Source organism: Canis lupus, chromosome 20, assembly GCF_011100685.1.
Source record: "Canis lupus familiaris isolate Mischka breed German Shepherd chromosome 20, alternate assembly UU_Cfam_GSD_1.0, whole genome shotgun sequence".
Classification (NCBI taxonomy): domain Eukaryota; kingdom Metazoa; phylum Chordata; class Mammalia; order Carnivora; family Canidae; genus Canis; species Canis lupus.
Window position 1 is genome coordinate 50,134,197 of NC_049241.1, and position 17,482 is coordinate 50,151,678.

Here is a 17,482-nt window from a genome sequence, read left to right on the forward strand (position 1 = left end):
ATATGGGGGTGTTGATGCATCCAACTTTATGAGTTTTTGCCTAAGATATCTTGCTACTCTTGTTATTTAATGCACATACACAGAAAGAATTGTATATTTTCTTGGAGATTTGACCCCTTTATCATTACGTGATTCCTTCTTTATCTGAAATTTCCTTGCTTTGAAATAGGCTCTGCCAGCTTTCTTTTGATTATTGTTGGCGTGGTATATCTTTCTCCATCCTTCGATGTTTGTGTCTTTATATTTTCTTCTTTTTTAATATGCTATTATAGTGTCTTTCAGTGTTAAGGTTTGGATCATTGATGTTTAAGGTGGTTATTGATAATGTTGATTAGCATCTTTCATTTTACTCTTTCTCTGTTGTCCTTGTTTCTGTGTCTTTCACCATTTTTCTGCAGCCTTTGGCTTTAATTGAACATTTTAGGTCTTCTTACCATATCGATTATAGTTATTTGAGTTTGTTTTCTTGAGTTTACTTAATGTCACAGTATTCCTCACTTCTCCGTGTCCTTTGTAACATTGTCATTCGTTTATCCAAAAGTTATCACTGAATACAAAAGTGATACTTGTCAGATTTGTTGGTAAAAGAAAAGGTATTTTACCTACAGTAATTTTTCCTAATGCTTTACCTTTCTTTTTTACCTCCTGATGAATTTCTTTTCAGGTTTCTTGCACAATAGATGTACTCATGTCAAATGCCTCAATTTTTGTCTCAAAGTCTGTATTTCTCCCTCATTTTTGAAGAATAATTTTAACAGAATTGCAGGATGGTGGTTTTTTTTTTACTTTCAGCACTTTCACTCGTTTCTTCTTGCTGAAATGGTTTCAGAAAGAAGTCCATTTAATTCTTACTTTGTTTCCATGTAACTTAGGTTTGTTTTTCCCCTTTTGGCTTCTCTAGCTATATTCTCTTTGTCATTGATTTTTCTCCAGCTTGAATAGGATGTGCTTGAATATGCATTTTTGGTTTGGGTTGTTTTTTTTTTTTTTTTTTCTTTCATGTTTTGTGTTCTTTTAGCTTCCCGGATCTGCAGTTTGCTATTTTGAGTGGTAGGAAGATGGAGTCATTATTGCTTCACTTACTTTTTCTGTTCTTTTCTGCCTTTCTTTTCCATCAGTTATTCCCATTGTCATTATCCCAAAGTTCTTGGATATTGTGTTTTTTTTTCTGTTTGCTTAGCCCCAGTGAAACAGATTCTTCTGAAGACAGGCCTTGTTAAGAATAGAATATTCTGGGCATATTTCAGTTTAGCTTCTTTTCTGTCTCCAATTTGAAGACAGTGGTTTGCCCTCTTTCCTCAGTTCTCTGATGATCTAAGAAGAGTTGTTCATTTTAAGTTTATTTTTTTATTTTTTGTTTTTTGCTTTTTCCTTGCAAGGGAGTGACTGCTTCAAATGTTTAACTGCTTATAGCTTTGAAGCTCATCCCTCCTCCCTCCTTCTGTGGTCCAGTTCTATCCAAGGCAGTAAAAAAGCCTAGTGCTTACTACTTTGGCGGTGGCAAGAGATTCCATTCACACAAGCTCCTGTCCTTGTGTATGAACCTCTAGTCCACCCACAGCCTCAGTTAAAAAGTCCACGTGTTTTCCCCTGTTCTCTCAAGCCATTTCATGCCTGCTTGAGAGGCCTGCCTTCCTCCCTAGAGACCTCAATTAGAAAATAAACTCTATTATACCCTGTTGGCAGTATGTGGTGTCATCAACTTAGGGATTCCTATATTTGGGTGTAGCTGTTGTGCTTCTCTGCACCACATCAGAGCTCATAAAGGAGAGAAAATGAGAGGGCTCCCTCTAGAGTGGCTGGTCAGGAAACTTCCTCCTGAAATTGGAGAATGAAGATTTTATGTTCATTTGGAGGAAAGCACTGCTGAATCCTTTACAGATTTAATAATCACAAACAGATTCATCATCAGACCATTGTAGATACCAGTGAACTCCCTCACAACCTGCAGTTCTTAATGTATTCATCAAGGTTAGAATGGCCAGGGTACGCTGTTAGAGTTTGATCAAAAAGCTCTTCTAACACCTTTGCATCTCTGTGTGTGTGCTAAAAAGTGAGAAGCAACCCTGAGGCTCATCATGAGTATAAAGTTTTTGTGGAGATTTAAATTGTGCCTTTTTAGCAGCATGTCCTATCATGCTAAATTGTCTGAGCCCTAGCTTCTGAATAACTTCCTCGCTCCATGAAATGGGACAGAGAGAGAGAGAATGGAAAAACTGATAAATATCACACAAGTTAAAAGTACTACTTCTTCATGAGAATATTTTCCTTTATCTAGTTACATCAGGCTACCTCTAATGGCCTGGAGCACTTCAGGCTGGTATAGCAAGCTGATCCTTATTACAAGTTGCATTTCCACAGGCCTCCTGGACTCTCATGTTTGGTGATGGGACTAGAAGAAAAAGCTTCCAGTTCTTCACTGTGTTTTATTCATTAAAACCTCATGCAGATTTGACCCCGTACATCATGGAGTGCTGAGTTAAATGGTAGGTAAGAAGGAAGGAGATGAGAGCATTTTTCTCAAAAGGAATTGGTGTGCTTAAAATAATACTTTTCATTTGTATAGCATTTCTCTCATTTTTCCAAGGTGCTCTAGGCCCTGTTATTAGAGAACAGTAACGTTTAAAGTGATCCCATAAAGATGAATAAATAATTTGCATGTGTTCATGATGCTGTTAAATTTATGAGGAAGTATGAACAGAGTAAGTTTCTCATGACCAAGACATAAAATAAATGTGTGGGTACCACAGAATCATATATAACCTTCCTATAAATTGAGTATAGATCCCCAGTGCTGTCAGACTCATCATACATGCTACTATAAACATATTTGGGATGTTTTAGGACTCAGTAACCTTTGAGGATGTAGCTGTGAGCTTCACCCTGGAAGAGTGGGCTTTACTGGATTCTTCACAAAAGAAACTCTACAGAGATGTGATGCGGGAAACCTTCAGAAACCTTTCCTCAATAGGTAAAGATGATGACATTCGTTCTTAACTTTGGCAATTAGAGTACAAGTATTTCTTCCCATTGATCTTGTTCTGTGGAAAAAGAGTACATTAGTAAGCTAATCTCATCATAGACCTAAAATCTACTAATTTTTCTGTGATGTCTGATTACTTGGAATTATTTTTCTCTGTATTTTAGGGAAAAAATGGAAAGACCATGACACTGAAGATAGGGACAATAACCAGGAGAGAAAACTAAGGTGAGTCACACAATAGATAGGATGCTCATGTTGGATACTGCTATATTATAGATTTTTAAAAACCAAATTATTCAAATTTATCCTTACATTTTTTTGGTCTTGAAAGTATTTACTAAATGTGACATAAGGTGGGCAGCCCAGGTGGCTCAGTGGTTTAGTGCTGCCTTCGGCCCAGGGCCTGATCCTGAAGACCCAGGATCGAGTCCCACGTTGGGCTCCTTGCATGGAGCCTACTTCTCCCTCTACCCGTGTCTCTGCCCCCCCCATGAATAAATAAATAAAATCTCATGAATAAATAAATAAATAAATGTGACATAATGTGTCCATTTTGGAAACAGCGTAAAGAAACCTCATATATTAATCATCTCCGTTTACATAATAGCTGTGGTCAAGTCCACTTTATGGAGTATATAGTATTTTAACTTTTCAAACGATTCAGAAAGGGTAGGAAACCTTCATTTTGCTAAAAATTATAAAATAATTCTAATATCCTAATATTAATTACTAAGAAATAATTAATAAAATATTTGTTTTTTTTTACAGAAGTAATGTGGTAGAAAAACCTTGTGAAAGCAAAGAGGGTCATCAGAGTGGAGAAACCATCAGCCAGACTCCAGATCTTAATCTGAACAAGAAAAGTCCTGGAGTAAAACCACCTGAAGGTCACCAGTGTGGAGACACCATCACCCAAATTCCAGATCTTAATCTCAACAAGAAAAGTTCTTCTGGAGTAAAACCACCTGAAGGTCGTCAGTGTGGAGAAACCATCACCCAGATTCCAGGTATTAATCTGAACAAGAAAACACCTTCTGGACTAAAACCATGTGAATGTAGCGTGTGTGGAAAAGTCTTTGTGCGTCACTCATCCCTTAATAGGCACATCAGATCTCACACTGGACACAAGCCGTATGAGTATCACGAGTATGAAGAGAAGCCATATAAGTGCAAGGAATGTGGGAAAGCCTTCAGTTACCGCAAATCTGTTCACAGACACGAAAGGACTCACACTGGAGAAAAACCCTATGAATGTCAGGAATGTGGGAAAGCTTTCACGTGGCTCACAACTTTTCGAAGACACATGATAACTCACACAGGAGATGGACCTTATAAATGTAAGGAATGTGGGAAAGCTTTTAGTTGTTCAACTTCATTGCGAACACATGAAAGGACTCACACTGGAGAGAAACCCTATCAGTGTCAACAGTGTGGTAAATCCCTCAGATCCCCACTGGGTTTACGAATACATGAAAGAAATCACACTGGAGAGAAACCCTATGAATGTAAGCAGTGTGGGAAAGCCCTCAGTTGCCCCAGTTCCTTTCGAAGACATGAAAGGACTCACACTGCAGAGAAGCAGTATGAATGTAAACAATGTGAGAAAACGTTCAGTTCTCCTCTAGGTTTGCGAATACATGAAAGAATTCACACAGGAGAGAAACCTTACGAATGTAAAGAATGTGGGAAAGCCTTCATTTCTCTGTCAAGCATTCGGACACACATGATAACACACACTGGAGATGGACCTTATAAATGTAAGGAATGTGGGAAAGCCTTCATTTGTCCCAGTTCCTTTCGATCACATGAAAGGACGCACACCGGAGAGAAACCCTATGAATGTAAACAGTGTGGTAAAACCTTCAGTTGGCCCAGTTCCTTTCGAATACATGAAAGAACTCACACTGGAGAGAAACCTTATGAATGTAAGGAATGTGGCAAAACCTTCATTTATCGCACAACCTTTCAGGGACACATGAGAAAGCACACTGGAGAGAAGCCCTATAAATGTAAAGAATGTGGGAAAGCCTTTATTTCTCCGTCAAGTGTTCGAACACACATGATCATGCACACTGGAGATGGGCCTTATAAATGTAAGGAATGCGGGAAAGCCTTCAATTTTCCCAGTTCGTTTCGAATACATGAGAGAACTCACACAGGAGAGAAGCCTTATGAATGTAAACAGTGTGGTAGAGCCTTCAGTTGTTACACATCCTTTCGAACACATGAAAAAACTCACACTGGAGAAAAACCCTATGAATGTAAGGAATGTGGAAAAGCCTTCATTTATCGCACTACCTTTCGAGGACATGTGAGAATGCACACTGGAGAGAAACCATACAAATGTAAAGAATGTGGGAAAGCCTTCAGTCGCCCCAATTCATTTCGAAGGCATGAAAGATCTCATACTGAATAGAAACCTTTTGAATGTAAGCAGTGTGGGTAAACATCAATTGACCTTCATCCTTACATGTAAAAACCCCCATTGGAAAGAAATCTAATATAAGCAAGCCTGATACATGGATTCATGTATAATGCTCCAGAAAACTGTAAATGAAAGAATCATTATAAAAGTTATAGATATATTGTCTTTATCAGTGCCTCATTCTTAAAGTGGATCTTTGGACTGTGGATATTTTACTACTAATCTTTCAAAAATGAACATTGAGGTGAGATAATTCTGTAAGTACTCTATTACTGTTTAAAGGCTAATAGATGTTTGTTTTCTCCTTAAATCAGTTAATATTTTTCTTTTTCCATTTTGGAGTTTGTTTGACCATGGGTGAATTGAAGTGGTTTCTAAATGTGCAAGTAGGTTTAATTTTTATTTAATGTCTTATTTGAATTATCAATGAATGACACTTTAGTATTTGTTGGGATTTTCCTACTGGCCTTCTGTGTCAGCTACTGGATATCTTTTACCCATCATATATTCCATCTTTCTTAGGAGAAAATCAATTCTTGTTTTGGCTTAAAAGAGCCTTATTCTGTTTTCCTTGCTAATAAAAAGATGGTATAAATCTGTAAATATGCAAAGTTTATTATGAAGTATAGTCTGATCAATTATTTCCATCTTTTGCCCTTTGCCATTCCTTCTGGCTAGGATTTGAATAATTAACTTTGCATTAAGACAAACCAATTATCGGATAATAAAATATAGAATTGGAGGTGGCTCTCCTAAATTGTGTTTCGTCACTTGGGTAATGTAATATATTCTAGAATCTGTTTCCTTTGTGATTCTATGTTAGTATTTACCTGAAGCCTCACTTGCATGAGATTTGGAAGGCAGCAGTACTGGAGGAATTAGGTTTCAGAGCCACCATACAGAGAGAGACAGCTGCGTAGGAGCTTTGAGGATACCTGCTTGCAGCTTATTTTCCTGATCCCTTGCCCTGCCAATTACAAGCATCCTCAGAACAATTAACTGCTCAACTTCCATTTCTCAGAAGTGTAGGTTTCCACACATACCTTCACAAGTTTACATCAAAGATCCATGACAGTTTGTATTTTCCTGCAAGCCCTCATGTGTCTACCAGGCAACTAATTTGAACTTCATGGTTGTTCAGACTCCCCTCTCTTCTAAACTGTATTCATATTTAAGGTCTAATTTGTGTAGTAAACACCTTGTTCTGGTAAGACTGTTAGTAACCATGTATTCCTGATTCCACTATGCTAGCTACAATGATGCAGTCCACAAGAACCATATTGGACTTTGTTCCTCTGCTGGGCTATGCAGCCACTGTTCTGACCCTGTCTTTCCCTATGAGAACTGGTACCTTCCTCATATCAGGCAGATTATGAATGTTTCCCTTTGCTCACAGCTCTGCATAATTCCTCAGTATGTTTTCAGGTATGTTTGATTGTATGTGATTAAAAGTAATGCATTTGTCAAAATCCTCTGTAATCATTTCTTAAAACATTTTATTAACTGTTTTAATACAATTTATATGCTAATATATACAGTTTCTCCTTTCCTAAGAGTATATATTAAATCCCATTATAATTACGAATTTTCAGATCAGTTTTGTAATTTTGTTAAGTTAAGCATACATTGTCAATATTACCTTGCATATCCATGTTGAGGTACTTTTCATTCTTTTATATGTACAATCTCCGTCATGAAACTTCTCATTTGGTCAGTGTCATCTGGCTAGACAAAACCCACTAGGTTCATACCAGCAGTCAGCAGTGGTGTGATGAATTGTAATATGAACTGGCACCTGGGTGGTTTAGTTGGTTGAGTATCTTTCTCTCAATTTTGGCTCCAGGCTGTGAGTTTGAACCCCATGTTGGGCTCCATGCTGGGCATGGAGCTTGCTTAAAAAAAAAAGAATGCAAACCCTGAATGATTGGATTTATCAGTAAGAGGGTATTTATTAAAAGGACTTACATAACTTGGGTTTTTGCTAGGTGATTTGATTGCTATTCAGTAAAAGCAAGAAATTTCTGGAGGTGTTGGATGCTTTGTGGAGGTGAGCTTTTTTTTTAATAATTTATTTTTTATTGGTGTTCAATTTGTCAACATACAGAATAACACCCAGTGCTCATCCTGTCAAGTGCCCATGTGGAGGTGAGCTTAATTCTACCATTGTTTTTACCTTCTAGAAAATGATTACCAGTGTAGTGGGGCTAAGCCTAATTCATAAGCTCCAGTCAGTTATATTATTAAAAGGAGAATTTTAGTAATTTTTGTGATTTGGAATGGACTCTTTTCCATTTTGAGAGATGTGGTTACAAAATACCCTTATTTTTGTCTTGATCATCATGATCACCAAATTGCTTTATTTGATGATGGAAATGTTTGGTATTTTTCTCTCCAACACAAATGAGACTTCACAAGGACAGTGCCAGTCCCCTAAGAACAGCTGTTGCCCTTCCTACTCTTATCTAAACATCAGTATATTTCCTACAATAAGCTGATGGCCACTGTTTACCTTAGTATCTCAGTGAAAATGTGTAAACTTACTTCCTAGTAAACTATGTTTAGTACCTCCTTTTTGGTGTCATTGAGCCTGTAAGTTTAGGTAAGTTAGGTAAATTTACATTAGCCTGTAAATTGAGAGAACAAAATCTAGCAAAGGAGAAAAACAGAATTACTATTCCAATCAAGCCTTTCTTGCTCAGAGACTACTCTTTTTTAAATTATTTTTTTTATTTTTAAAAAGGATTACTTATTTGAGAGAGAAGAGAGAGCACGAGGGAGAGGGAGAAGTGGGGTTTGATCCCAGGACCCATGACATGAGCAGAAGGCAAACACCCATCCAACCGAGCCACCTAGGCATCTATTTTGTTTTGTTTAATATTTTGAGAGCAAGCAGGCACCAGCAGGAGAAGGGCAGAGGGAGAGGGAGAAGCAGACTACTCTACTGAGCAGGAAGCCCACTTGGGGCTCAATCCCAGGACTCCCCAAGTTGAAGGCAGATGTTTAACTGTGCCACGTAAGTGCCCCTCAGGGACTATTCTTTTTTTTTTTTAATTTTTTATTAATGATAGTCACAGAGAGAGAGAGAGAGGCAGAGACATAGGCAGAGGGAGAAGCAGGCTCCATGCACCGGGAGCCTGATGTGGGATTCGATCCCGGGTCTCCAGGATCGCGCCCTGGGCCAAAGGCAGGCGCCAAACCGCTGCGCCACCCAGGGATCCCCAGGGACTATTCTTGATGCTAATTTTTGAACATCCCTTACTTGTCAGGCACCATAATACTCAAAACATACCCAGTGTAGCAAAAATAAAGTCCGTATAGTATTTCAATTTAGGGGCATTAAACACACATGTTCTTGCACTCCTGGTGCTCATAGATTTGTGAGCAAGAGAGATGGTTAACAAATAGTAAAATGTTGGATAATAAGATGGAAGTAAGGGCTTTGAAGGAAAGTAGGCAATGACATGAAATAATAGGCTGGGATTGTGCATATCTATGAGGATGTCCCTACTGACCACTTGAATTTCCACCATGCAATAGATCTTAAACACTTTCAGGAACAACTTGGGGTGTGAAAGTAAACAGAGGACAGTAGAAATGAAGTCCTCCATCCCTGTGATTAACAGTATTCATCTTTTTTGTGGTTTTCTCTATGTAATATGTGATCATGAGTTTGGACCTGGATATCTGGGACTTGAGACTTGTCACTGATTTGGGTCACAGATATTTGTGGTATTTCTTCACGTTTAACATCATTTGAGAGCATTTCAATTTACCTGTATTTACAGTTAAATTTTGCTTCTATACTAACTGCATATTATAAACCCTCATTAAACCCTGGAGTCTCTCCCAGTTTGAAAAAAGGTTATGATGATCTGCACTGTTCTAGCCTACCCAAAGTTTATTCTGTGAAGAGAGTGGTATTACACAAGTCTATTGTGATTTCCCAGTGGAAACACCAAAAATAGCTATGACTGTTTAGAAGGCAGTTATCTAAGGAATAATTAAGGAAAGCTGCAGGCACAAAGTATCATTTTGAGTAATATTCTAATTTTATGTAAAAATGTGGGAAATAATGTCTTTCTGTAAGGAGTAATTGGAAGCTTTTTGTTTCATTGATCCACCATAGCTCCATAATCCACCTTACTGTCCACAGGTGTCATTTCTATATGCTTACACTTTCAGCACATTACGGACCAGAAGAATATAAAAGTAACCACTTGGCATTTTATTAAAGAGCCAAGGGAAGATAATCCTGTTCATTTTTTAGTACTTAATTACATTTTCTCAGCACCTTGGCAGTAATTTCATGCTTATTCTTTCATTGGATGCTTCACCAGGCATTCCTTCCATCTTACAAAAGAGAAACTTGAGCACAAAAAGTCCAAACTCACAGAGCTCTTAGGTATGGAGGCCTAATGTGTGCCACCTATTTATTTATCTTTTTAAAATATTTTTATTTATTTATTCATGAGAGACACAGAGAAAGAGAGAAGCAGAGACACAGGCAGAGAGAGAAGCAGGCTCCATGCAGGGAGCCTGACGTGGGACTCGATCCTGGAACTCCAGGGTCACGTCCTGGGCCAAAGGCAGGCGCTAAACCGCTGAGCCACCCAGGGATCCTCCTGTGCCACCTGTTTAACTGAGCATTGTCAAAATTTTAAACTCAGAAGATCACTGCAAAAAAATTTCACTTTTACAAATTTTTTGAAAATTCACAACTATGCTTTATATAGTATGTGTGTACATACTCAAAATGATTAATAGAAAGCAATAAACATGCTTTATGCTGGGAGAGTATTAAATTTTGCTGAACCCTGTCATGTGTGCAACTCTTCTTTCCACCACACTGGGATATTACTTAGGAAGAACTAAAGGACAGATGAAGGAGGACACAGGCCTTTTCTTACAATCCCATCTGCACCTAGAGTAAATTGAGTGGGAGGGCTCTCAGGATCTAAGACTCTTCAGTCAGACCTTTGAAATAATGTGGTTCTGAAACATAAGGGTATACCCTGCAGTTATCTCCAAGTGCCATCTGTCTGAGGACATCCTAACTCATAAGCCTCAGTATCCTATCCTTCCATTGCCATCTTGAGGCCATTTATAGCTCACAGGCTGACTTTGCCTGCTGCTTACTGGAAAGCATCTTTAGAAATTCACACCATAGAGGCCTCCTCATGAAAAGATATTGGTACCTACAGGACAGAGAAAAAAAATGGGTATTCTGGCCTATCCCACCTACAAGTCAAAGTGTGTTACCCTGTCCTCCGAATGATATTCTGGAGGAGGTCACCCCTTTTCAAGACTCGGCCATTTGGGGAGTCCCTAGGGAATGAATGACTAGGAGAGTTCATATACTTTATGGACCCTGTGCCACCACCCTACCTGATGAAGTCAAATGCAGAAATACTGTTTCCAGATCAAATAGGCCCTCCCTGATCAAAGACTGTACCAAGCTCAGCTCAGTTACTCAAATCCCAGGCAATGGGATAAAGAACTCTAGGAATATTTTGAATCACAAGTATATGTACATACAAATCAAGGTCCCTCCTAACTGTACATATTAAACTTCAAACTCCAGAGGCTTATTTCAATACTCAGGGCGATAAGTTAACTCAAATTTCTGAGACTCCTACATCTCAGACATACTATAAACCTTGGCCCTGTGTGCCCATGAAATAAAAAACCATGGAGGGACCTCTACTCTAAAGCTCTAGCCAGAATGGAAAGGACTTCCCCCGACATGGCAAACGTAGTGACTGACCAATGCACCTGTTGTGAAAAATCACAGACAGCACTGGGAATATAAACAATGGACAGAATTCCCAGGCCAAGAAGGGGGTTTTAGCTGATGGAAAATAGACTTTATAGAGCCCCTTATCCCCTATGCTGGGCTACTTGATATGATCAGACCATGTCATATTAGTAGGGACATGACTCACCCTATCAAACATGCCACTGAAGAAACCAAAATGCAAGGACTAAGACATTCTAGACATTGATGTGATCAATTCATTTCTCAAAAAAATATAAATGCACACTGGGTTCCTGAAAAAGGCATTCATTGGAGCTTGCTTCATAAGCCAAGCCTTCATAGAAGCCAGAATGGCTTACTTAGACAAACCTTGCTATCTTCCAAATAGGTCTTCCTGTTGTTCGAGGCATTAGACTCAACCCTCAGACCCATTACTTTGTTCTTATCATGTTTGCAGACATGTTTTGAGAAGAGGCCTTTCTATACCTGATATTTCAAAATGGTCATTTTCACAGACCTTTTTTATTGTAATAGTGCCCAACAGCCAATGCTCCCACCTCTGGACCTTCCTCTTAACATCACTTGTACTCTGTACCCTGTGTTGTCAAATTTCTTTCTTCCTTCCTTTCCTTCCTTCATTAGATACCCTCTTACACTGTTGGGAATGCAAGCTGGTGTAGCTACTCTAGAAAACAATGTGGAGGTTCCTCAAGAAGTTAAAAATAGAGCTATCCTATGACCCAGCAGTTGCATGTCAACATTTCATTTTAGTCTCCCTCTTTCAAAACAACCTTAGGGCCATCTCAACACAAAAGGGATATTTCCCTACCAACTGCACTCATATACTCATTGTCCTGGGAGTCACAGGCACTGTTGGAGGCACATATGAAGTCATTCAAATTCGCATCATTGATCCAAATCAGAAAACGTCCAAAACACTCAGCACATGCAGCAGACAGCTAATGTTTTAGTTGCTTTCCACAGACGAAAACTGGCAACTATGGTAGCGGCTGACTACTTGGCTTTGGACTATTTATTGGCCAGGCAGGAAGAGTTCTATTCCCTTAAAGGGGTTGCTTGCTGCATGTAGACAACACTGGCAAAGTGTCATCAATTACTCAACAAATGAGACAACAGATAAAAAGAACCAGTAACATTTAAAATGATTGAACAGGTCTCTGAAAGTCTATTGACATGATGATATTCCTGGATCCCTCCCAAAACCTTGAGATGACTAGTTTCTGGTGAGTTTTCAAATTTTCCTCATCTTTACTATAACATAACATGTTGCTTGTGCTTTTCACGTGGCTTTTAAAATTCATATTCAGGTTGTCTGGATGGCTCAGTCAGTTAAGCACCTACCTTTGGCTCAGGTCATGATCCCATGGTCCTGGAATTGAGCCCCCCATCAGGCTCCCTGCTCAGTGGGGAGTCTGCTTCTTTCTGTGTCCCTCCCCCTGCTTATGCACTCTCTTCTCAAACAAAATCTTTAAAATTCATATTTCAATTTATGTAAATACAATGTGGCATAATTCAGTCAGCAATCATCAAGCAGTGAACTTTAATAAAGACACTCCTTTTTTGATGTTTGACTACTGGCTTTAGATACCCACTCAACCTGCCTGGCCCACAATGAACAACAGAACTAAGAGGGTTCACGTATGACCCTTTTCTTTGTGCCTATGGTAGGTGGGTTTAAACTTTAAAAAAAAAACACAGCCTCAACTCCTTGACACATTAAAGGCTCTACCTGCTTTCTCCCCCTTTGATCCAGCCACTTGAACCCACTTGTACTTGCCCTACTTTCCTAAAGTGCCTCTGAGTAATAAACCGGGAGCAGAAGCCACTTGAGCCAGTAACCTGTAAGAACATAGACTGTAAGAGGTAAGTTGCTTAGGTATAGTCTACCTTGAGAATTAAATGGTTTGGGGAACCCAATCTTGGGGTGCTTCCCGCAATTCATGAATCCTTCCTGCAGGAGCCAAACCAGGTACTCACCGTGAAGTTTAGAAAAAATTGCCTCATGCTTCATGCAGAAAACAGGAGGAAATGTTTTGATACATATACAGTGCATTCTGTTCTCCATAACTTAGGACATCCTTCAAAGAAAATTAAATTGCCAAAGCTTTATCTGAGTGGGGAAAGAGCAATTGCATAACTCCAGCCTCTTCACCTTTCCTCTTTGATAAAAGGGGAGGAATAAAGGCCAAGAACCTTTTCTGGTTTTCATAGTCCAGGGATTCTATGTCATCAGAACATCACAGGTTTAATCATAATGAATAGAACATATTCCCTCTCAAAAATCTACCCATCATACCAGCAGAGCCCCAGTGTAAGAACTGAATTAAAACAGCTGCACAACACAGACTCTACCTAAGATTGAGTTGCTGGGATACCCAAACACACTGGGGAGAAAAATACAAGGATGCTGGAGGATACTGAAGCCCTTGATACCTACAGCTACAACAAACATTAAACTCTTTTTAAAAAAGACTGACTATCTATCTATCTATCGAGAGGGACAGAGGGAGAGCAAGAGCACAAGAGCGGGGCATGAGGGAAGCGGACTCCCCACTGAGGAGGGAGCCCAATGTGGGGCTCAATCCCAGGACACTGGGATCATGACCTGAGCCCAAACAGATGCTTAACCAACTGAGTCACCCAGGTGTCCCAAACATTAGACTCCTATTCAAGAACATACAAAACCTCCCATTAAAGGCCTATTTTCTTCAAATCCTAATTTCTTCAAATCCTAACCGATACACATGTCTGGCTTTCAACCAAAAATTGGAAGGCATACTGAAAGGGAAGAGAAAACACATTCTGAAGAGATGAAGCAATCATCAAAAGAAGACTCAGGTACAGGGGAGACTTTGAATGACTGAGCTAGGAATTTTAAATAACTATTAGTTTCACACAAAGCCAACTTCAGAACAAGGAAGATTATTTGGGAGAAAGAGGAGCATTACATAGTAAATGTGCCAATTCTCCATGAAAACATACTAAACCTTAATATATATGTGCCAAACAACAGAGTGTCAAAATAACTGATGCAAAATGTACAGAACTGCAAGATAGACAAATCCACAATTTTAATTGAAGACTTCAGTGTCTCTTTATCAGTAATTGACAGACCCAGCAGGTAGAAAATTGGTAAAGGTATTGTTGAAGGGAGCAGTACCATCAATCAACAGGTCCTATATATTTATAGATGTCTTCATCCAACAACAGGATAGACATTCATCTCAAGATAACGTGGAACAGATAGATTATATTCTAGGCCTTAAAACAACCTGTGGGCAGCCCGGGTGGCTCAGCGGTTTAGCACCACCTTCTGCCCAGGGCGTGATCCTGGGGACTTGGGATCGAGTCCCACGTCAGGCTCCCTGCATGGAGCCTGCTTCTCCCTCCACCTGTGTCTCTGCCTCTCTCTCTCTCTCTGTCTCATGAATAAATGAATAACATCTTAAATAAAATAATAAAACACACCTGTAAAGAAGTAAAGCCTTTCTAGAAACTCTACAAGTATGCTCTCAGACCACAATGGATTTAAACTAGAAATCAGTAGCAGAATGGTAGCTGGAAAAACACCAAATATGGAATACTGAGCCACATGCTTCTAAATAACATGCATCAAAGGAGTCTTGAGATAAATTTTAAAATATTTCAACTGGGGCACATGGCTGGCTCAGAAGAATATGCGACTCTTGATCATGGGGTCATGAGTTCTACTCCATGTTGGGTGTAGAGATTACTAGAAAAATAAGTAAACTTTAAAAAAGTATTTCAGCTAATGGAAAACAAATCTATCTTATCAAATATGTGGGATGACGTAATAGTGCTTAGGAAGAACTTTAATTTTAATTTATTAAATTTAATTTTAATTTATTAAAATTGGATTTATTAAAAATGGATAGGTCTATTAATAGACCACATCTTCTTTATCCATTCATCTTTCGATGGACACCGCGGCTCCTTCCACAGTTTGGCTATTGTGGACATTGCTGCTATAAACATCGGGGTGCAGGTGTCCCGGCGTTTCACTGCATCTGTATCTTTGGGGTAAATCCCCAGCAGTGCAATTGCTGGGTTGTAGGACAGATCTATTTTTAACTCTTTGAGGAACCTCCACACAGTTTTCCAGAGTGGCTGCACCAGTTCACATTCCCACCAACAGTGCAAGAGGGTTCCCTTTTCTCCGCATCCTCTCCAACATTTGTTGTTTCCTGCCTTGTTAATTTTCCCCATTCTCACTGGTGTGAGGTGGTATCTCATTGTGGTTTGGATTTGTATTTCCCTGATGGCAAGTGATGCAGAGCATTTTCTCATGTGCTTCTTGGCCATGTCTATGTCTTCCTCTGTGAAATTTCTGTTCATGTCTTTTGCCCATTTTATGATTAGATTGTTTGTTTCTTTGCTGTTGAGTTTAATAAGTTCTTTATAGATCTTGGATACTAGCCCTTTATCTGATAACGTCATTTGCAAACATCTTCTCCCATTCTGTAGGTTGTCTTTTACTTTTGTTGACTGTTTCTTTTGCTGTGCAAAAGCTTCTTGATGAAGTCCCAAGAATTCATTTTTGCTTTTGTTTCTCTTGCCTTCATGGATGTATCTTGCAAGAAGTTGCTGTGGCCAAGTTCAAAAAGGGTGTTGCCTGTGTACTCCTCTAGGATTTTGATGGAATCTTGTCTCACATTTAGATCTTTCATCCATTTTGAGTTTATCTTTGTGTAGGGTGTAAGAGAATGGTCCAGTTTCATTCTTCTGCATGTGGATGTCCAATTTTCCCAGCACCATTTATTAAAGAGACTGTCTTTTTTCCAGTGGATAGTCTTTCCTGCTTTGTCACCTATTAGTTGACCATAAAGTTGAGGGTCCACTTCTGGATTCTCTATTCTGTTCCATTGATCTATGTGTCTGTGTTTGTGCCAGTACCACATTATCTTGATGACCACAGCTTTGTAGTACAACCTGAAATCTGGCATTGTGATGCCCCCAGATATGGTTTTCTTTTTTAAAATTCCCCTGGCTATTCGGGATCTTTCCTGATTCCACACAAATCTTAAGATGATTTGTTCCAACTCTCTGAAGAAAGTCCATGGTATTTTGATAGGGATTGCATTAAATGTGTAAATTGCCCTGGGTAACATTGACATTTTCACAATATTAATTCTTCCAATCCATGAACATGGAATGTTTTTCCATCTCTTTGTGTCTTCCTCAATTTCTTTCATAAGTGTTCTGTAGTTTTTAGGGTATAGATCCTTTACCTCTTTGGTTAGGTTTATTCCTAGGTATCTTATGCTTTTGGGTGCAATTGTAAATGGGATTGACTCCTTAATTTCTCTTTCTTCAGTCTCATGTGTATAGAAATGCTATTGATTTCTGGGCATTGATTTTGTATCCTGCCACATTGCTGAATTGCTGTATGAGTTCTAGCAATCTTGGGGCGGACCCTTTTGCGTTTTCTATGTACAGTATCAGGTCATCTGCGAAGAGGGAGAGTTTGACTACTTCTTTGCCAATTTGAATGCCTTTTTTTTTTTTTCACTTAATGTGTATTTAATGTTCTCCCCATGTCTTTCCTTGATAGCTCATTTCATCACTGAATAATATTCCATTATCTGGAATGACCCACAGTTTATCCATTCACCTCTCGAGGGGCCTTCCAATTGCTTCTATACATATGTGTGCATGCACATTTTTGGGTGAACATAAGTTTTCAACTCATTTGGGTAAATACCTAGAGGCACAGCTGCTACATCATATGGTAAGACAGGAAACTGCCAGACTACCCTCCAAAAGTGGGCCTCTCAGGTCCAAAATATATGGTTAAGAATAGATGTAATTAGGGGCATCTTAGCATCCTCTCCCTTTTTTTTTTTTAATTTTTATTTATTTATGATAGGCACAGAGAGAGAGAGAGAGAGAGAGAGGCAGAGACACAGGCAGAGGGAGAACATCCTCTCCCTTTTAACCCATATCTCTACTCTCCTTGGGAGGCCTGAGTTAGATTGTTATTTCAGTGTATACTTCCGCTTGTACCCAAGGTGGTTTAATGGAAGTTTTGTACATTTCCAGGCAGAAAAGACCTCTTGTTTTTGTCTTTTTAAGATATTATTTGTTTATTCATGAGAGAGACACAACAGAGAGAGGCAGAGACACAGGCAGAGGGAGAAGCCGGCTTCCCCCAATGTGGGACTCGATCCCAGAACTCTGGATCACACCCTGAGCCAAAGTCTCAACTACTGAGCCACCCAGGCATCCCATTTTTTTCTATTTCTACTTTTAAAATGTTTTACTTTGCAATGTCATCTGG

At 39.1% G+C, this 17,482-nt stretch overlaps 1 protein-coding gene and 1 long non-coding RNA gene across 4 annotated transcripts in view; one reads left to right on the plus strand and one right to left on the minus strand.

Moving 5' to 3' along the window:
- LOC611075 (zinc finger protein 709) overlaps positions 1-6,993 on the plus strand; it is a 40,805-nt gene extending 33,812 nt beyond the window's left edge. Inside the window, exons 3-7 of one of the 2 annotated variants that reach the window (XR_005375090.1) lie at positions 2,362-2,486; positions 2,845-2,971; positions 3,148-3,208; positions 3,752-5,652; positions 6,660-6,833. Coding sequence is in view for 1 of the 2 variants with exons in the window: in XM_038567186.1 (XP_038423114.1) it covers positions 2,484-2,486; positions 2,845-2,971; positions 3,148-3,208; positions 3,752-5,399 (1,839 nt within the window). In the remaining variant the exon portion in view is untranslated. Of the gene's footprint in view, positions 1-2,361; positions 2,487-2,844; positions 2,972-3,147; positions 3,209-3,751 lie in introns of both variants that reach the window. The other variant, XM_038567186.1, reaches the window with a different exon arrangement.
- The window catches only part of LOC119864738, a 35,327-nt gene continuing 18,818 nt past the window's right edge, over positions 974-17,482 (minus strand). Inside the window, exons 1-3 of one of the 2 annotated variants that reach the window (XR_005375096.1) lie at positions 13,162-13,383; positions 7,048-7,300; positions 974-3,041 (exon numbers count right to left, since the gene is read on the minus strand). This is a non-coding gene — a long non-coding RNA (uncharacterized LOC119864738). Of the gene's footprint in view, positions 3,042-7,047; positions 7,301-13,161; positions 13,384-17,482 lie in introns of those variants that run through there. The other variant, XR_005375095.1, reaches the window with a different exon arrangement.